General features: G+C 39.0%; 1 protein-coding gene across 1 annotated transcript in view; it reads left to right on the top strand.

Moving 5' to 3' along the window:
- Positions 1 to 18277, top strand: part of MORC1 (MORC family CW-type zinc finger 1) — an 82121-nt gene that overhangs the window by 32499 nt on the left and 31345 nt on the right. Inside the window, exons 14-20 of the mRNA XM_067546393.1 lie at positions 210 to 365; positions 5026 to 5154; positions 7677 to 7782; positions 9258 to 9396; positions 14315 to 14383; positions 14761 to 14997; positions 17214 to 17309. Of these exons, the coding sequence (XP_067402494.1) occupies positions 210 to 365; positions 5026 to 5154; positions 7677 to 7782; positions 9258 to 9396; positions 14315 to 14383; positions 14761 to 14997; positions 17214 to 17309 (932 nt within the window). The remainder of the gene's footprint in view (positions 1 to 209; positions 366 to 5025; positions 5155 to 7676; positions 7783 to 9257; positions 9397 to 14314; positions 14384 to 14760; positions 14998 to 17213; positions 17310 to 18277) is intronic.

Below are 18277 nucleotides of genomic sequence, written 5' to 3'. Positions count from 1 at the left end.
GTATTTTTGCGGTTTATTTCTTGTACTCATTTGAAAATGAAGTAACTTAAATATATGCTCAAACAGAATTTTAGTCTCAGTTTTCTATTAGAAAAATATTACTAAATTGGACATACCTGTTTCCAAATTGCATTGAAGCGCAGCTGCAAACAAAACAGATGACTTGTTCTTTGAACTTGGATCAAAATGCTTTGAACTGATTTTTTTCTGTTTCAGCGGTGGTACAGTTGGTATGGTGGATGTGCCTCTGGAAGCCATGGAGCCAACACACAATAAGCAGGCCTTTGTCAACGTTAAAGAATATAACCACTTGATGACATCCATGGAGCATTATCTGGTCCAGTACTGGAAGGACATAGGAATACGTAAATCTTTACTGTTTAGCCTGGATTGTTTTATATAGATATTCAAAAAGCCTGTGTCAAACTGCTCATTCATCAAATACATCAGATACAGTGGAAATTGGGTCAGATTGTAGCTTTTAAGAACAGCCATCTGGGGGTGTAGATGTGGACCAGACACTGTTGGCATACTGCACGCAGAAAATAAAGGCAAAGAGATTACTCATTATTCAACTGTTACTGCCTCTGGGACTTCACATAGGAGCAAAGGTTGCATGTAAAGTACTTTGATATCTCTTGAGATGAAGGTGCTATATCAATGCACGTTACGTTTTCAAATATTAATCCTAAAATCTGGTGGTGATCTCATGTTCATCAACCAATTGAGTTCAATTTGTGTAAAGCAATGCCTACTTCAAGAAGCCCCAAGCCAGGATGACAAAGTATAGACTCAAAAGGGTGTCCAGTTGTAAGAGCCAAAAATGCAGCTGGAGGAATCCTACAATGCAGCCTGCATTTGCTCTTTGGTAGTAGCCATGGGATGAAGACAGAGGAAAGTAGCTGCAAGTTTTATTAGTAGTGCAATCAAACAAGCCTTTTGGTTCATCTAGCAAGGAATTGGAAGTGTAGGCAAATGTTACATCTATTCATTTTTTAAACGAATTAATTCTACACGTATATACAAATTAGATGTGACCCTTACCGTGTCCCTGTTCAAACAATGTTGTTTTAAAGAACTCTGTAATCTGCTTTTTGTATAATTATTCACTGGAAAACATCTACAGTGTGAATAATGCAAAGCTCCTGCATTACGTCATGATTTTGAAAATAATCAGAAAATTTTGGGTAGCTGTCTTGTCTTCTAAAAGATGCAATATCTCTATTTGTTTAATTCAGATCCATAGTAGTACTTGGAATAATTGTGCTATAGTTTGAATGAAATTATGGTCCTAAAAATATCTATGCGTGACTTTGTCACTTAAAAAAAGTAATGTGCATTTCTGTCCAGTGCAGAGAAGTTTGGTAGCTCAAGATGTCCAGTTCACCTGGCTGCACTTATTTCAAAGCCCAGTTCCCCATCCCATACTGTACCCATATGCAAGTTTTTCACCTGTCACTGTGGGGTCTATGCTTTTTGTTTCTGTGTTGTAATATAAATGTTTAAAACAGAGTAGTTGATGTGGACATGTTCTGTAAAAGATTTTTCCTTCCTTCCTCCTGAAATATTCAGGTACTTTTTTGGCTAGTGTGCATATCTATAAATGCCCCCCCAATGTTGTAAGTATATCATTTAATCAGTGGAAGTATGCCAGTAGCATTGAATATGGCTTTGGGACCAGTGTAGCCTCAATGCATCCTTGGACTAGTGTGCCTTCCTTTATACATCATTGAACTGCCAGTATTGCTGTGTATGAAAGAGAGCACAAGAAACAGCTATGTCTGCACAGGCACGGTTAATAGAGAGTCTTTTTTCTCTTCCTAGAAAAAAAAGTGGAAGAGTGCTTTTAAACTCCAGCATATGAGCAACTGCTCCTGAAAACTTAAAAGGAATATGTATGTAGTTCTTTCCTGACTTTTGAAGATGGCTAGTCAGAAGGAGAAGTTAGTTGAAGTGAACATTTTTATGCGCTTTTATGGATGGAAGCAGTGAACAGGGTTTCCTGTAGTGCTGCGTATCCTTGTGCACCATAAGGTATAGGTGATGCTCTGCTTCCAATTAGCTTTAATGTAGGAGAAGTTGTTTAGATGTTGATAAACTACTTGTTTTAACTTTAGAGCAACTTTGGCTTTTTGGACCTTGGCCGTAAATGCGTCTCTGTGATGTACTCCAAACTTCAGAATGTTTGTGCAGAGTCCTTTCTTCTAGTTCAGGTCTGAGAATCAGACATCCTGGTGATCTTGGTTACTACTATTTAATATTGGTGGGTAGCACAGATGTCCATGGCACTGGATGGAAAATAGAGACCTGTTAAATGACATGTTATGGTGCCAGGAGAAATGACATGGAGCAGAGCAGGTGAAAGGCTTACACAGAACAAAATAGAGGCGGCTTGTTTTGCAAACCACCAACATGTTTGGGATTTTTTTAGTAAACTGGTATTAGAAAGTTTGCATTGGATCACGTTGGTGAGTGCATATGGAGAGGATGGATGTGATGGAATAGTGTTTGTTTCTAGCAGTTGGGCTCTGTCAAATACAAAACAAAGCAGAGTCCCTGCCTCTGAAGGTATTTGAAGGAGGAGAGAGGGAGCAAAGCTCTCAGTACCAGATGCCTGGAGCAGCACATGGAAATGTTTGAGGGGAAAAGGAAACTAAGGGAGGAATGAATTGAAGCAAAATTGTTAGATCAGAAGGCCCATGTGGAGCCTTACTTAAAGCAGACTGACTTGAGCCAGAGAGGTGCAATCCTTGACCTTTCCTTCCTACTTTCTTGCACAACTTTCACTGACACTCAGCTGTACATGTATTATTGACTTTAACAATTCTTCCCACTCCACACTCTGCCTTTTGTACACAAGTGAAGTTGTGGCTTTGGGAACTTCCCAGAACTAGAAACGTTTTGAAAGAAAAACCAATCATTATTGCCCTGCTCTTGGATGGTATATTTACCATGGTATATTTACCAAACTGATTAACTCTGTTATTTATGTGCTTAAAGAAGCTGGTGGCTTTGCTCCAGTATTTTTTGCTGTTTATAAAATAACTTCTTAGAGATTAATCCTTTAGAGCCTAATTTGCAATTCTATTCTTAGTCTCAGTGCAATAAATGTGGGAATAGGGGAATAAAACAAGTGAACTTGAATGTAATAAACAAGGTCCACAAAGAGTAATGCTCAAATTAAAAAATTATAACAGTTCATGCAGCTTTTCTGTCAGGTGTTTATGAGCAAAATAATTGTTTTTTCCAGTTAGTCTGCACATAGAGTCATAGCATTTAAGGCCAGAAGGTACCACCAGATCATCTAGTCTGACCTCCTGTATATCACAGTCCAGCAACACCACCAACACCTGCACACTAAACCCAACAGCCAACATTAGACTGAAGTGTTATAGCCCTCAGGAGACTACACTGTTATGTGCCACAGACAGAAAATAGCAGGAACTGAGGTGCACCGATGCCTGAGACTCCTTCAATGGCAGGGAAATGTTTAAGTGAGATATTCCCAAATTATCCTGGCAAGTGACCCGCAACCACACCCCTCCCCAAGGTTACTGCCAGTCTGACCTGGGAGAAAATTCTTTCCCCTCCATATGGCGATCAGTTAGACCCTGAGAGAGCCCTCTGAGAGACGTGGCTCTCCCCATCCAACAGCCCATCTTCAGCCAAGCCCATCCCTGAGGAAGGAGATAAAAATAAAGAACAGAATACATTGTGGGTGGGGGGCATCCCTTGTTGATTGTTGCCAGTGGCTGGCTGAAGCCCTGAAGTTTAAGCTTTTAGGAACATAAGACAGAAAACGGAAGTGAGCTCCACAGCTGGAGAGCCCTGCCCCCTACTCTCACAAGTAACCCCATCATGCTTGCATTAGTTCCCTCTGCTGATTATGATAGCGTGTCCTTAGTGCATACTGTTGCCTCTCTGGGAGTGTGGTCTAGTGCTCAGATGAGAGAACAGTGATTGAACACTTCTGGATTCTTTTTCTGGTCTGCTACTGATTTCATGTGACCTGGAGCAAGCCACTGAAACTTAGCTTGACAAAATTTTCAAACCCAGGTTCCTAAAGCTAAACTCCTAAATCTGTCTTTAGACCTTCAAGATAGAATATACAAAAATACTTAAGTGATTGATTTATAAGCACAAGTTCCATTAACTTTAAATCGTAACACTGACCTAAAATCATTTAAGCACATTTCTCAATTCTACACCGAAGGCTTAAATACAGATTTAGGAGCTTAACAGTTTAGACACCCATGTTTTAAACGTTGGCCTCTGTGCCTTCATTGTCCTGTCTAAGTTGGGGATAGTAATGTGTTGTGCCTCGGAGGTCTTGTAATAATTTAACGAAAATAGATTTGAAAATACTTCACATGTAACTGGAGCTTTTTGTGAAAGGTTAGTGTTTCACAAATATACGTTAATGTTGATTTTTTACTTCAGTTTTTTTGTGGGTTAAAAATATGAGAGGACAGATCTTCCTTTGTGGAGAAGATCACCATTAAAAAGTTGAAGATTGAAAATTACTGTTTATCTCTGGTTAACTATAAATGTTCTAATTTGGCATGCCTAGCCATTTTCTTAAATGTTAGTTCATTGGAATTTCACGGTGGTCTTTAGCTTAAAATTGATTTGAGCTAATAGAATGGCATTTGATAGGTGACTCGCCAGTCTCTCTGTGTATTACTACCTCATTCTGTATAGGAACTGTAATATTTATATAGTGCTATGTATTTTCAAAGTACTTCACAAACATGAACTAATCCGCCCAACCCCTTGTATAATGTAGGTAAATATTTGATTGATAGGGAAACATAAGGGGTTGTGTCTTATTCCAAGGCCACAAGATCGTCCATTTCCAAACCCACATGAATGCTTAGGGTTATATCTCCCACTTCTGTTTCCAGACCATATCTTGTTCTCAGTACCTTCATAGCACGTTCTTTAAATAACATCCGTAGTTTACATTTAAACTCATTCTTCTACCACTGAATATTATATATATTATATACATATAAACTTCTTTAGGTCAGAAAGGAGCAACTTCATTCTGGAATGAATTTGGATATCTAAATGACGAATGGTTGGAGAAACCCTCCGATGCAATTCAGTATAAGAGAAGACGTGCAGTGGAAATTCCTGCCCTGATTCAGTGTGGTGAGTTTAAATAATTGGTTGCATAGAAGGAGAGGATTTAACAGGATAATAAAAAAGGCCTTTAAACTGAAATGCCTTCATTCCAGCTTTCCCCAGCATTTTGACACTGTATACTGCTGTGCTTTCATATGCTTCTTCCTTCAAAAGATCGTCTCATAGCCCTTGTCTTTCATTTTCCATCCTTGCATTAAGAAAATCGATTGACAGCTATTTTTTTGTAACTGTCCATGTTCCACTTCTGTATGTTCTGTATGTTTTATCTGATCATATTTAAAGACTGCCAACAAACCGCTGAATGGTTTTGATGTGCTCCAGAGTGAAAGGGTTATTGGTAACGGACAGCAGAATTGGAGCATAGCTTTGGCTTTTTGTCTGTAGTTAACCATTGTTTTAAATTAATTTGCCAAACTCCTTTTACAAATTGTAACATGTTTTTGTGTAATGCTTTCATTCTTTCCCAGCAGTGCACCTCTGTGCCATGTAAGGTTGGGTTCTTTATTGCTCTGCATCAGGACAGGATCAAACCTCAAACTGGGTAGATTTTTTTTTGTTGGGAGGGGGTGGGGGGTTCAGTTTATGTTAACTTATGTTGCTCTCTTTTTACCAACATTATCTTTGTAGAGAGACCCTGCTTCTCTAACTTTTGAATTATTTCCTGAGCTGCCAGCTTACTGTGGCAAAATACGGGTTTACAGATGGCTTGCTCAGCTTCTAGTAACCTAGTATGAAATTGATCTCACATTTCAATTGATCACAGTATAATTATATGATTACAGTGCTTTGTTATCCTAGTAAGTAGCTTTGAGCTTCCTGGACTTCCGAGTCAGAAGTTTAATAAAAGGCTTTTTCATGAAAAAGCCCAATAATTAAATTCTCCTACATCAGTGCCACAGAAATAAAGTGTTCTCTACATTAAGTTGTCTGTTCCCAGAAAGGAAACTGCTAGTCATAATATGAGCACAGAACATGACATGTAAATTGACTCTTGAATTTAAAAAAATCAAGATAACATATGAGGAAAATTTAAATTTTATTTTGGAAACACCTGTTTAAAACCTTTATGTTGAGTAAAAAACAGCAGTAAAACAATGTTTACATTTAACATTCTGAAACTATTCTAGCACAACAAAAACTTGAACCAGTTTGAAGTCCAGGATTTGCTGTTTAGTCTTGGATCAGTGCCAAAAAAATTCCAACCCACCCCACCCTCACTACACAGAGGAAGTAGTGATATACCTTGAATCGTCAGAACTCACTAACATTTGCCATAGATCATTGGACAGCTGGAATGTTCATTTCCCGCCATGTCAGGGCGTGCTGCTTGTTGGAAATGAGACCATCAAAATCATCTCAATCCCCATCCCATTTCAATGCAGTGTCATCCACCATTTCATTTCAAAGCAGCCTGGAGTTTATTTCATAGACACATGAAGCACTTTGCATATTCTAAATTCATGTCAGAATTGAAGAGAGAGGCCAGGTAAAAGAGGGATGAAGGAGCAATAACTTACTTAACATATAATATTTCATGACTTGTCATGGCTAGATATAGTTTGAAATCTTGAAAGCATTTGTACTGGTTAACTGATCCTTACATACTTCAAAATGCTGATCCTGGTCTAGAAACTTTAGTTGCTCTAATATACTTGGCACAATAGCTACCACTATCCAGAAAATATATTGCCCACCTTTTCTGACTACTTAATCCTAATAGTAAGGCATTCAAACCCAAATTGGATCAGTTTCTGCCCAGCAGATACTACAGCACTTCATATTTTCAAAGTGCCTATTGCAGTGTGATCAGTTGCCTTTTGGAAAGTGTTCAGTAACAAGTGTTCCTGGGGTAGAAATAACACCAAAATATTTTTTTAAAGTGACAATGTTGGACAACATACACTAATTACTTAAAGTTACGGTAGTAGGCAGAGTATCTTTCAAACAGTATGTAAAATTGGAAATTATACATGGTAATTCCTGTGCTAACATGAGTCTAATTGACCGGATTGGTCTCAGAGGGAGAGAAATTATAACTACTGCATCTTAGAAACCTCTGAAAGTTACCTAAAACTGATATGATCTACAAAAAGCTATTTCAAGGCCCCCATTTTCTTTTTTAATAGGGTTGGAAACCTTATGCCATAGAATGTGAGTTTGAGTCCTAACTTTCTAATAGAGGTGGCAGTTGGTAGAATTACCCATTTCTGTCCTTGATGGGTCGTGACCTTTAAAACCTGTTCAGGACTGAACACTGTCTGTCCTGGAACTTGGGACAGCTGAACTTTGGAGGAATAGAGAAAGGCAACATTTCTCTTGCATGTTGCCTTTTTTTTAGTGGTAGCCATTTGCTGGAATTTCTCTTAATATGCCAAAATTCTGACAGCTCCAGAGAAGGATTAGTAGACAGAGGGAAAAGGATAGTCAAAGGTGTATGCTGAATCCCATTAATCATATTAGCACAATGAATGTGGCGTGAGTTTGTATACTGCTTTGATGTAATAATTTTCTTCTAACTACTTAATTAGATGTCTGTCTTAAATGGAGGGTTCTGTCATCATCCACTGATATTGAGAACAGAGACCACCGTGCCATCTGGACTTGTGCAAAGATCCCTGGCCCTGGGGAAAACAAGTAAGCTTTTGATTAGCAATACTGTATCACTGATCAGCGTATTGGTAGAGTTTACAATATTAGTCACTTGAAGCCAGAATAATAAAACAAATGTAAACAGTAAAGCATACATGCTATAGGAAATATTTGCAAAAGTAAACACTATGTGAAACTTTACTATTGTGATTGTTACATTAGAGAACAAAAGAAAAATGGGGGCTGGGAGGCAGGAGAGTCTAACCTTGTTAACTGCAGCAAGCGTATCCCTTCTGCTGCTTTGGACACTTGGCACACTCTGGTGGTAATCCCTGTCCCTGTTTTAATGATGAACTCAGTCATTGGGAAAAGGGACATTTGGGGTCACTCACATCTACTCTAAATCTGAGTCTGTCTGGCATACTCCATGATTTTAGTGTCCAAAGCTCCACTGCGGTGAAAGCATGCTCGGGTGAATGGGAGTCAGGCAGCAATGTGGTCCCAGCAGGAAAGCTGAAGTCAGTGGGAATATGGACCCTTTTTTCTTTGGCCAAAAGCTAATTCTAGGAATAAACAAACACAATCTGCCTGTAGCTGTGTTCCAACAGTCAAGGTGCATCTTTATTATAAAAGGTGACTGTAAAAAATGGCATCCGATGTCTGTCTGTAATAAACACAATGAAATTACCGGTAAGTACTTTTTCTGACCACCAGTCTTGTAATCATAAAGTAGGCTTTGACAGTCAAGAATGGTTCCATCATTATCACACTATCAAGGTTCTATGGGCAAAACTGGGCCCTCAGGCCATGTCTACATTAAAATATTTATGTTGGCCTATCTTAGGTCTGCATACTGCCATCACAGTTATTAAATTGCTTGTGTGTGTCGATGGTGTGAGTGTATTGTCAGTGTGGGGCAGCATGGGAAAACTCCTGAAAGCTAGTAGTAACAGTTGACTTAAGCAACACAGTGTCTACACTGACACTGTATCAACCCAATTACATCAGCTCTGACTCTACGCTGCTTGGGGAGATGCTGTTACTAACTCGGCGTAGAAAGGCACTTACATCAGTGGGAGCCAAATTGAAATGAAAACACATCTACAGCTAGATTGACGCAAGGCAGCTTACATAGACCTAACTGTGTAGCGTAGTGCAGACCTCAGTGGTCCCTGTGCACTTAGCAATTAGTATATTGCACAGGCATATCTGACTGGTTCATGGTAAGTAATTCTGATGCAAGAAGAAGAAACCAGCTCTCTTCCTTTAATTGGTGTTTGCACTCCAGAACTAGTGAGAGTTAAAAGTAATTAAGCTTATTTTTGTCACTGAAATTAACAGAAGTGGTATGGAGTATATTCAGAGAACAGTTCTATTGTGTAAAATGATGCCTCTTTTAGTCACTGTGGAGAGCAATACTGTACTTTTGAAACACTGAAGACAATTCCTTGTACAAGATAACAGAGCATGTATTCCTTTTCACTCATTTTTATCTTATATCTATTGAAACCATCTTATAGGTGTAATAGACCAGAACATTTACCCTCCATCCCTTTGGGCACATTGAACAGACTATCACAGTCACCTAATGACAAAGAAAAACTCCTCATAGATTCAATCCAGCGACATCAAAGGAAGCTGGAAAACTTGCAGTCTGAGGTGAGCTGTTACCTGAAGTTTTCGCTGCTTCCCTCTGAGTTGTTTGGGGTTTGTCTTAGGAAAAGTTCCAACTAACTCAGTGTGAATGTAAAAATTAAACATCCTTGTTTTTTGAAATAATGGATAGAAAAGCAGAAAGTGTAAAAACTCTGATTCATGGCAGTTTTTTTCAGCGATAGAGTTGTTAAGTAAGTGAAAACCAGTTAATTAACTTTGGTTTATTAACTATCATATTGTGAGTTGATCTTTGTTTTTTTCTAAAATACATCATATCAAGTGAGATTAAATTCTAGTTGGTAAACAAAGCAATACCTAATTGGTACTATCTTCAGAGGTGAGTACTGCATAATTTGTTTTGCTTTCATTTATTTTCTAGTAGACATTAGGATTATGGAAATTGCTATTTCAATCTTCATTGCCAAATTCACTGTAGTAGAGAAATATGCAAAGTCCATTAACTCCACAAATACTGGTACCTTTTGGTAGACTTTACTGGGTTCTAAAAGGATAAAGAGCTTGATTTCCAGATAAAAAAATAATTCTCTCAAACTGGAGTGTGTATAAACATCATTGCCCTTTTTGTGTGGTAGTAGATCTTGGGAGCTTGCAGGTTTGTTTCCTGTCGGAGGAGAAATCAGTGGAGTATGGTCAAAATATTTTCGTAGTTCGTTTTACATTATATACATTAGTTCTTGAACAGAACTGATCACAATCAGCATGCAGACAAAATCCTTTCAGGAATACAGCCAAAACACCAATGCCTGACTTCAAGGAAACAACTCTTTTGAGCCAGACATTTCTTAAGGCAGAGGGAGGCAGAAAACAAACTCTTGATGTTAACAACTTTCACAAAAATAACCTGATTCAGAAATCTACCAGCACAGCATTTCTTCAGACTGAAGAGTGCTTGTGCTCCAGGAAGAAAGTTGGTAAACTGTGGAAGAGGGCCATAACAATAGGTTAAGAACAGAAAAACACTGGTCTGTCAAACAAACCATTTCACCCTATTTTTTGGTACTGAGTCTTATATCTTAGTTCTATACTCTAGAAATAAATCCTAAATGCCTCTGAAACTCATTCATTCTCATTGCTGTAGTTTTTGTCCCTCGTTACTCATTCATAAGTTTGTCTAATTCTGCTGAAATGGGTCCATGCAGTGAGGACATTCTCCTCAGTTAGGTTTAAAAAAATCCTTTTGATATCTTAGCCCACTTATAGTTAGGTCAGCTCAGTCTCTTTTTCTTCTTGTTGTTTTATACTCTTAAATTGAATTACTCTGCCCCTTCTCCAAGAAAGATTCTATGTAAGCTTACCTGTAATGATCAAAGATGAAACCAAAGTGCCCCCCTATATTAGCAACATTGCCTCTTGCTTTGTAGTAGCAAAGGGATAGAATACCATTTCACACTTGGCCTCTGAAACTACTGCTGTATGCTTGGATAGTTTCAATAACTTTTCCTGGGTAATTAGCTTTGATTAGTTATGATTTGATCTTATTTTTACTATTGTCTGCAAACCTGGAGAACTTGTTTCCAGGACAGTTGTCCAATTCATTGGTGGTATGCAAAGGCTGCCGTGGAAACGCTGAAGTTTAGCATTAGAATGTAACTAGTGTTATGGTAATACAAGTATTCGTTGTACAGTGATAATGCTAATTACAGTGAAATGCTAAATGTCAGTGCTCTTATGGTAACTATAGCACGCTTGTATGTGGACAGACTTTCACCAGTTCCTAGAACTGACCCTGGAGAGGATGGAGAGTCGTGGGAGCTTGACACTCTCTTGCCAAATTGAAAAGCTTCCAGCTATAGGTTTTCTCCTCTTCTTCATACAGCTTTTTGATCCAGCACTGTATTGTACCTCCTGTTTCTCTTTCCTTATCTTTGATTGCAATCACTTGTCAAATGCCTTTTGGAAATCTAAGTATAACTACATCCACTGAATTTGCCTTTATCTTGGTGGTGATACTTAGAAATAACTGCAGCAGGTCAGGAAAGCATTCTCTTCCCGGCCTGAATGCCTATTGGATATCACTCCAGCTGTGCATACGTCCTGCACACTTCATGAAAAAAATGCATGCATTTTATTATGACAACTTAATACTATCCTTTTTCTTGAAAAAATTGTAAGTTCAGGTAAAAATCCGCATTAATATTATGTCCCATTTTTTTTTTCATTCTCTGAGCTGTTACAGAGTGAGTAGATAGCATCTTTGGGGACTCTCAGCAGGCAAACAGGAGCCGGCATTCATTGTGCACATGCTGCTCTTAAGGCCCCTTCCAAACAAAATAAAGTTTTAGTCTTACACTTAGGTTTCAGAAAAGTGGACGAGAGGACTTGCGAAATCTTTACTGTTTCCAGAGTGTAGTGGTAATTTTTGTACTGAAGGAAACGGAACATTTTAACTATGACATAACTAATCTTTACAAGCCGTAGTGTTGTCTTATGTGATACTAAGGTATTTTAAGCATTGAAAATCAATTTTGAATCATCTTGAAAACTACTGTTGTTGCTGCTGCTTGAATAAATGCGCTTAAATTTGGAGCCATACTCCTCCAGGTGACAAGTTTATGTAGGAAAGTATATCGACTCCATTTGTCAAGAAAGTTACAAAATATTTTGGTCACAGTCCATTTTGTGAAAAGCATTGCATTATAACTCTTTAAAATGCTTCTTGGATACAGTGATTATTTTCCAGTATTCCTACATTTCATGGGCAGGGTACTATATTTACCTACAGCAATGAGAATTCAGAATAAGTCCATTGATTTTAATGGACTTGCTCCAGTTTTATGCCAGAGATACTGAAGACAGAAATTGGGTCCGAGATACTTAATACAGAATATTTAGCTAGATATACATTTACCCAATATTAAAGGAGAGGAAGAATTTGCCTATTCAGACTGCTGTCATGTTACACCTATAATAGAAGTGCATGCTGGTGAACTATTTGTATGCAAACATGTACTCTTTATGCAGTACTGCTCACAGTTTCAGGGTAACTGCATCTGTATTTCTCATCTGTGATCCCTTGAAGGCATTCACTTAAGGTTTCTGGCTTCCAGCCATCACTTTTCTTGGGTAGAGACCTGCATCTCTCTTCCTGCTGACCGGGGGTTTTCAGACTGTACAGACCCCTGCCATGTATTGTGATATGGCCATCAAGGAAGTCTGCCAAAAAGCCAATGCCCGTGTGGTGCTTTCTCTGCAAGCACAATGTTTTTACCATTGGCCACAGCTCTCTTTATTCTGACATTTATTCTGAGAGCAATGAGACCTAAATAAATAAATAAATAAAAGTTTCTACATATTTAGTTAAACATACCAAAAATCTCCCATCTTCACATGGGGAGTCTGTTAGGCAACATCCCTTCCAACTCTTCTGCAAGGGTTGGAGCACCCTTAGAACCAAAGGTCCTGTCCATTTGCTGTTTCAAATTGAAGGCCGCGTCACATTAAAGTTAGCCTTTTATGCCCAAAGCCCTTTCGTTGGCTCTTGGTCTTTGGAAAACCCAGTTTGAATGACTGTATGCAAGACCCCTCCAGGGAGTAGAACTTCTCTGGAATTGTCTATATTCCTGGGGTGAGTATCTTGCCCTCTCCCCCAACAGAGTGATTCCCCAAAGATATTGCGTGGGGTGGAAATATTTGTCACCACAGCTTTACTAAATTTCTCACAGTAGTGCAACATACTGTACAGTGTGTGCATATAAGTACTTAACTGTCTACTCGTTCCTAAAGAGACACAAGATAAATTGGCTGCCAAACTGTGCTCCATAATCTAAGCTTACATTACATTTATTTCTATGTTCAGTGGGCACAAAAAGTCTTAAGTGTTGACCAAGCGGAAATCAGTAGTGTTCTGAGCGTGCAGCCAACCTGAAACAATAACTCTGAGAGGTGTGAAATGCCCCTTTCATCTAAGTGGGGTACTAGCTCTAATGTGAGGATGACAGTATAAATATCAACTTTCTTAACTAGCTATCTACTGGTAACTGAAACAAAATAACAAGAACCAGCTAATAGATTTATTGCACAATTCCCTGCTCCTCAGTATTTTATTTATCTGAAGTGGCTGTGGTGTTTATAGATTTTCCACCAGAGTACCATTATTGAGGCACCTTGCCACTGAAGGAAGGTCAGGTTTGCTGTGGAATAAATAGAGTTTTGAGCCTGTTTCTTTATAGTCTATTGTAGCTGATTAGAGAAAAAATTCACTGCATTTACTGATCAGTCTATGAAAAGCAGGGGTTGCTTGGGGAACTGCTCTCCATTTTGCTACAGGAGCTTGAGGATTCTACTTGGATAGTCCATGAAAATAGAAGTTATGTTCACTTGCTTTATTGTCTGTTTGGCTAGCCAGCTGCTGGCTGGCCTTTGAGTTAGAATTCTGACCACCAGATTCTTTGCAGGAAATGTCGAACAATACACCAGGCCTTTATGAAGGCTTGTTTTGCTTCAGAGTGTGCTGTGATGACTTGGTGTTGGGGAATGGAATTGGGGCTTAACCTTGATCAATCCCCCCCTTTCTTTTTAAATAAACACACTTCTTCAAAAGCCACTGCTCCCTTCTTGAAATGTAACAGTTAGCAGAGTCAATCCTGTATAAAACTCCTTATTTCGCTAGAGATGCCCTAGAAAGTCTCATTCTAGGGGTAGAGCAGATGCCAGAAGGTGAGTTGACTTTCATAAGGATGGGAGGGGAAGAAATATTTAGAGAGATTATTTATAACTTATTTCTGTGGTGAATGCCTCCTGCCACTTCAGTAATGGAATTAGTAAAGATATTAAACTCAAGAGTTCCCAGTGTGAACATGAAAACTGGTAAGAACAGTCAATCAGTGAGTCTTGACTGATTTTGTGACATGCATAAATAGCTGTAAACTCCTGAATTTCATGTATTTTTTTTTTTTTTAAGAAATCTGTTTTAATAAAACCACAGTCCATTGCTCAGTGTGGAGACAGCAACAGAACTCTATTAATAAAAGTGAGTAACTAAACTATTTGGATAACTATTTTCTGTTGTGAACTAGCAGATGCAGAAAAGGAATTAAAGATAAGCCACACACACTGATTTATTTACCTCAAATCTGTACATGGCAGAATTTTGCCCTTAGAATGAAGTAGTGTTTCATCTTTCAGAGGAAGCCTGACTAACACATTAAAAGTCTGATGCAAAGCCCATTTGAATGTAATGGGAATTTTTCCATTGACTTCAGTTGTTTCTGGATCAGGCTGTCAGTAATGTCAAACTTTGTGATAATTCAAGTGTTATGGGATAAAATAGCGTGTGAGCTTTCTTGTTAAATGACCCAACCAAAAGAGAAGTGATTATGATGTAACTGACAGTTTCCTTTCTTTAAGGCAAAGGAAGATGTTCAGAAAACAGTGAGTCAGAGAAATGCTTTCCATAGAGAACCGGCTCCACCATCTTTGTGTTTGGATAAATTTAGCAGAAAAGAACATGTACAGAAAAAAGGCCCTAGAAGATGGGATATCTCAGAGCACAGAGCTACTCCCCAGAAGAAGGCAAGACCTCATGAGCGACAAATACGTCCTGTTTCCCTATTGGAGAAGGTAAAGGATCACAGAGTTTCACTGGTGTAATATCACTTTATTTCTTTGTTTTGATCTCCTTCCTAAGGTACCTTGCATGGATTTATATTGTGTATTTATTAATTTGGATGGTGCACTTCCCATAAGAAAAGAAAAATACTCTAAAACGGATTCATTAACTTTCATTGAAATAAAATCTTTGCAGTTGCTTTGATAATTGCAATCCTTGTTAACTTGCTTTCCATGATCAGTGAGTTTAAGTTTAGCTTGCAAGAATGCATGGAAAGGGATGGTGGAGTACCCATGTGAAAGTATGTTTGCATCACGTGTTTGTATGGCTACCTTAAAAGTTCTATGTATGTTATTAAACATTATTGCTAATTGTGTTGAGTGCCTAGGGAACCAATGAAAGATAGTGTCCCATTGTACTGGACACTGTACAAACACAAAAATAGACAGTCCCTGCCCCGAAGATCTTACTTTCTGAATAATTAAGATGGAGAGCCACTCAAAAAGCAGGTATAATAACATCTAGCACTAGATGGTGCGGAAGGGAACCGGAAAAGTACTAATTCCTGCTTGCTTTAAACATGAGTTACAATAGAAACTCTTCAGGGCAGGGATGGTGCCTAAAAGGTTTGTGCATTCTCTTACACATTGGGGCCTGACCTCTAGGTTCTATCACAACACAAACAGTATATATAACATATAAGCATTTCTTGTTATCTCTCTGCTTAAAGAAGATGATTATGAGGATGAGGAAAAAACCAGTGTTGTGTTTTTGTTCATTGTACTGAGGTATGAGTGATCTGAGGCTGGCAATGAACTAATAGAACTTTATGGGAGCAACGTTATTAGTAATCTGTCCTGAAAGGAATGACTTATAATATTAAGGTAAGAGGCTATGACCAGACCCAAGAAACAAGATTCTTGAGTTCACTGCCAGTCTCAGATCTCTCACTCACATCTTCCTTTCAACTTGCTATCCCTTAGCACTTTGATACTACTTTTTTTTTCTTCCAAAAATCACGTGACTTGTTTAAGATGGGACAGTCCCTTCTACTCTTCTCAAAATAAAAAATGTTGGAACCATTTTTTGCTCAGATTAGTGTAGAACTCTGCCTTCTATCACCCCCCTCCCACAAAAAGAAAACCACCTCCCCTTTGCATAGAGATTGGCCCTGTGGTATCTCATTCCAAAAGGTGGATATTTGAGAAAATTAAGTGACTGAAAACAGGATTCGAATGGAAGGCTTATGCAGTTTTGAAAATAGAATAGCAGTAACAACATCTACAATTCTGCTTGCCCAGTATTTCTTTATGGTCGCCGGAAGAAATAAAATATCTAAAAGCAATAAGGGATAGTAATAATAACATCAGCAGTTAAACTGACTGGAATAAAATTGTACTGGTGCTATCAGTCTTCATGCTTCAGAGCATAAACTGAACACCTGCAGAAGGTCAGGAAAAAAGTCACTTTCCCTATGCCTTCTCCCTCCATCCCAAACACGTTCAATGATGTAGTATTGCTCATTTGACCATTAATGCCCTACATTGTTTGCCTTCCTCTAGCAGAAATGACTGTTGAGGATAAGATACACTATTAGATGAACTATTGGTTTAATGTGGTATGGTCATTCTTGGTGCTAAATGACTCCTGGTCATAAACAGAGTGTGATCAGGTAGATGGCTAGTGTATGCTGATTTGATTATTGTACAATGACCTCATTTGAATGGCAGGATTACATACGGGTGCACATTTTCAGAAGATTTGATATCTGGCACCCATTTTGACAGGTGCAAATGGCGCACAATGGACTTCCACTTGCAGTCAGGCAGTTAAGGGTGCAAGTATCCAGATTTGCGCGCACAATTCAGTCGCAAGAACAAATTTTGCAAGTGGAAATGGTGCCTGCAAAATGGACACTGCCCTCTTGAAAATTTGGCCCTAGAAACAGAACCAGAATTGAACTGTGGATATTTCAGCACCTTGGTGTGCATCTCATGGACATGATTTAATAAAAAAATATGCATCTTCTGGGCATTTTTACCTAAAAGGCAAAAGTCGTAATGCACAGTTTTTAAATAATGCTAAGATTTCTCAAATGTTCGGGATACCACCCTGTTTGAATAGGTGTAACATTCTGAAGAATGATTTTACTTTTAATTGTGGGTGATATGGTGTGCTGCAACATCTGTGCTGTTGGCATACTAAAACTAACTCCAAACTTGTTGCTTCCAATTCTCATACCTTGTTGCAGGTGCCTCTTCCTGAAATAGAGAGCCAACAAATGTTTCTGAAGAAATCTAAAGTTGCCAAAATTAAAAAAGAAGACAGTGACCCAGAGATCATCTTTGTAAGAAGCCTTTTTAGCTTTGTTTAAAACCCATAAGCATTGTGTAAAATAAGCTGTAGTCAATATCCATAGTGAAGTGCATCTAGAACTTTATAATTTTTCCTGTTAGAACATCAGTTTTAGAAATGTGCCAGCACTGTGGATGGGGCATAATTTTTTCTAACCAGATTTTAAGAGTGTCTTAAAATGCTTTCCTGTTAGAACCATGTTAACAGAAAGAATGTTTACGTGGCAGAAAGATGTAGCATGGTAGAAGCCTAAATGACATAAAAACAGTGTGAAGGGGTTCCCCAAGGCGCAATCTGAAAACTGTGGGAATGTCTTGCCCTCTTCACTCTCCAGCCTGGGCTGTCCCTCGCAGTGCCTTGCTAGTGACAAACAGCAAGCCCCTCCAGGTGCTGTTATCACCTAGCCCAACAGCACGCAAAGCACCATACCCAGCTAGATCGCATAAATGTTGACCTGGGTTGCCTCTCACTCTGTGATGCTGTCAGCAAGCTACACTTTGGCCTCATCTACACTAGGAAGTTTTGTGAACAAAACAGTCCTGGTGTGCACATGACAATGACTGTTTTGTCGACAAAACAAAACCAACTAGACGAGAGGCATAGAGCTAGGGCGATAGTGTCAGTGTACACACTGTGTTCCCTTAGAGTGGTGGAGGGGCTGTCAAACTTGTGAATTTCACTGCTGCAGCCAGCTCCCAGCCTGGGAGTGGGGAAGTTCCCGCGCCCCAGCTGGGATCAGGAGTGGTGGTGGGGGCAGCCCATAGGGAGCCCGGGAGCCTTGGGCTCCTTGCAGGGAGCTGAGAGGATGGCTCTCTCAGCTCCCCACACTGCCCATTAGGTCGGTGAAAGTGGTCCTGGTGAGGACGCACTCCACCAACCCAAGGAGAGCCATGTGGACGTCAGCCACCGCCGTAATTATAGCGGTGGCTGAATGTCAACATATCTTATGTTGACAAATTT

This window comes from Emydura macquarii, unplaced genomic scaffold (assembly GCF_026122565.2).
Source record: "Emydura macquarii macquarii isolate MOO-44397 ecotype Brisbane River unplaced genomic scaffold, CSIRO-AGI_Emac_v2 contig_1119, whole genome shotgun sequence".
Lineage (NCBI taxonomy): Eukaryota > Metazoa > Chordata > Testudines > Chelidae > Emydura > Emydura macquarii.
Note: the sequence above shows the minus strand (reverse complement) of the source record. Positions and strands in the feature narration are given on the sequence as shown.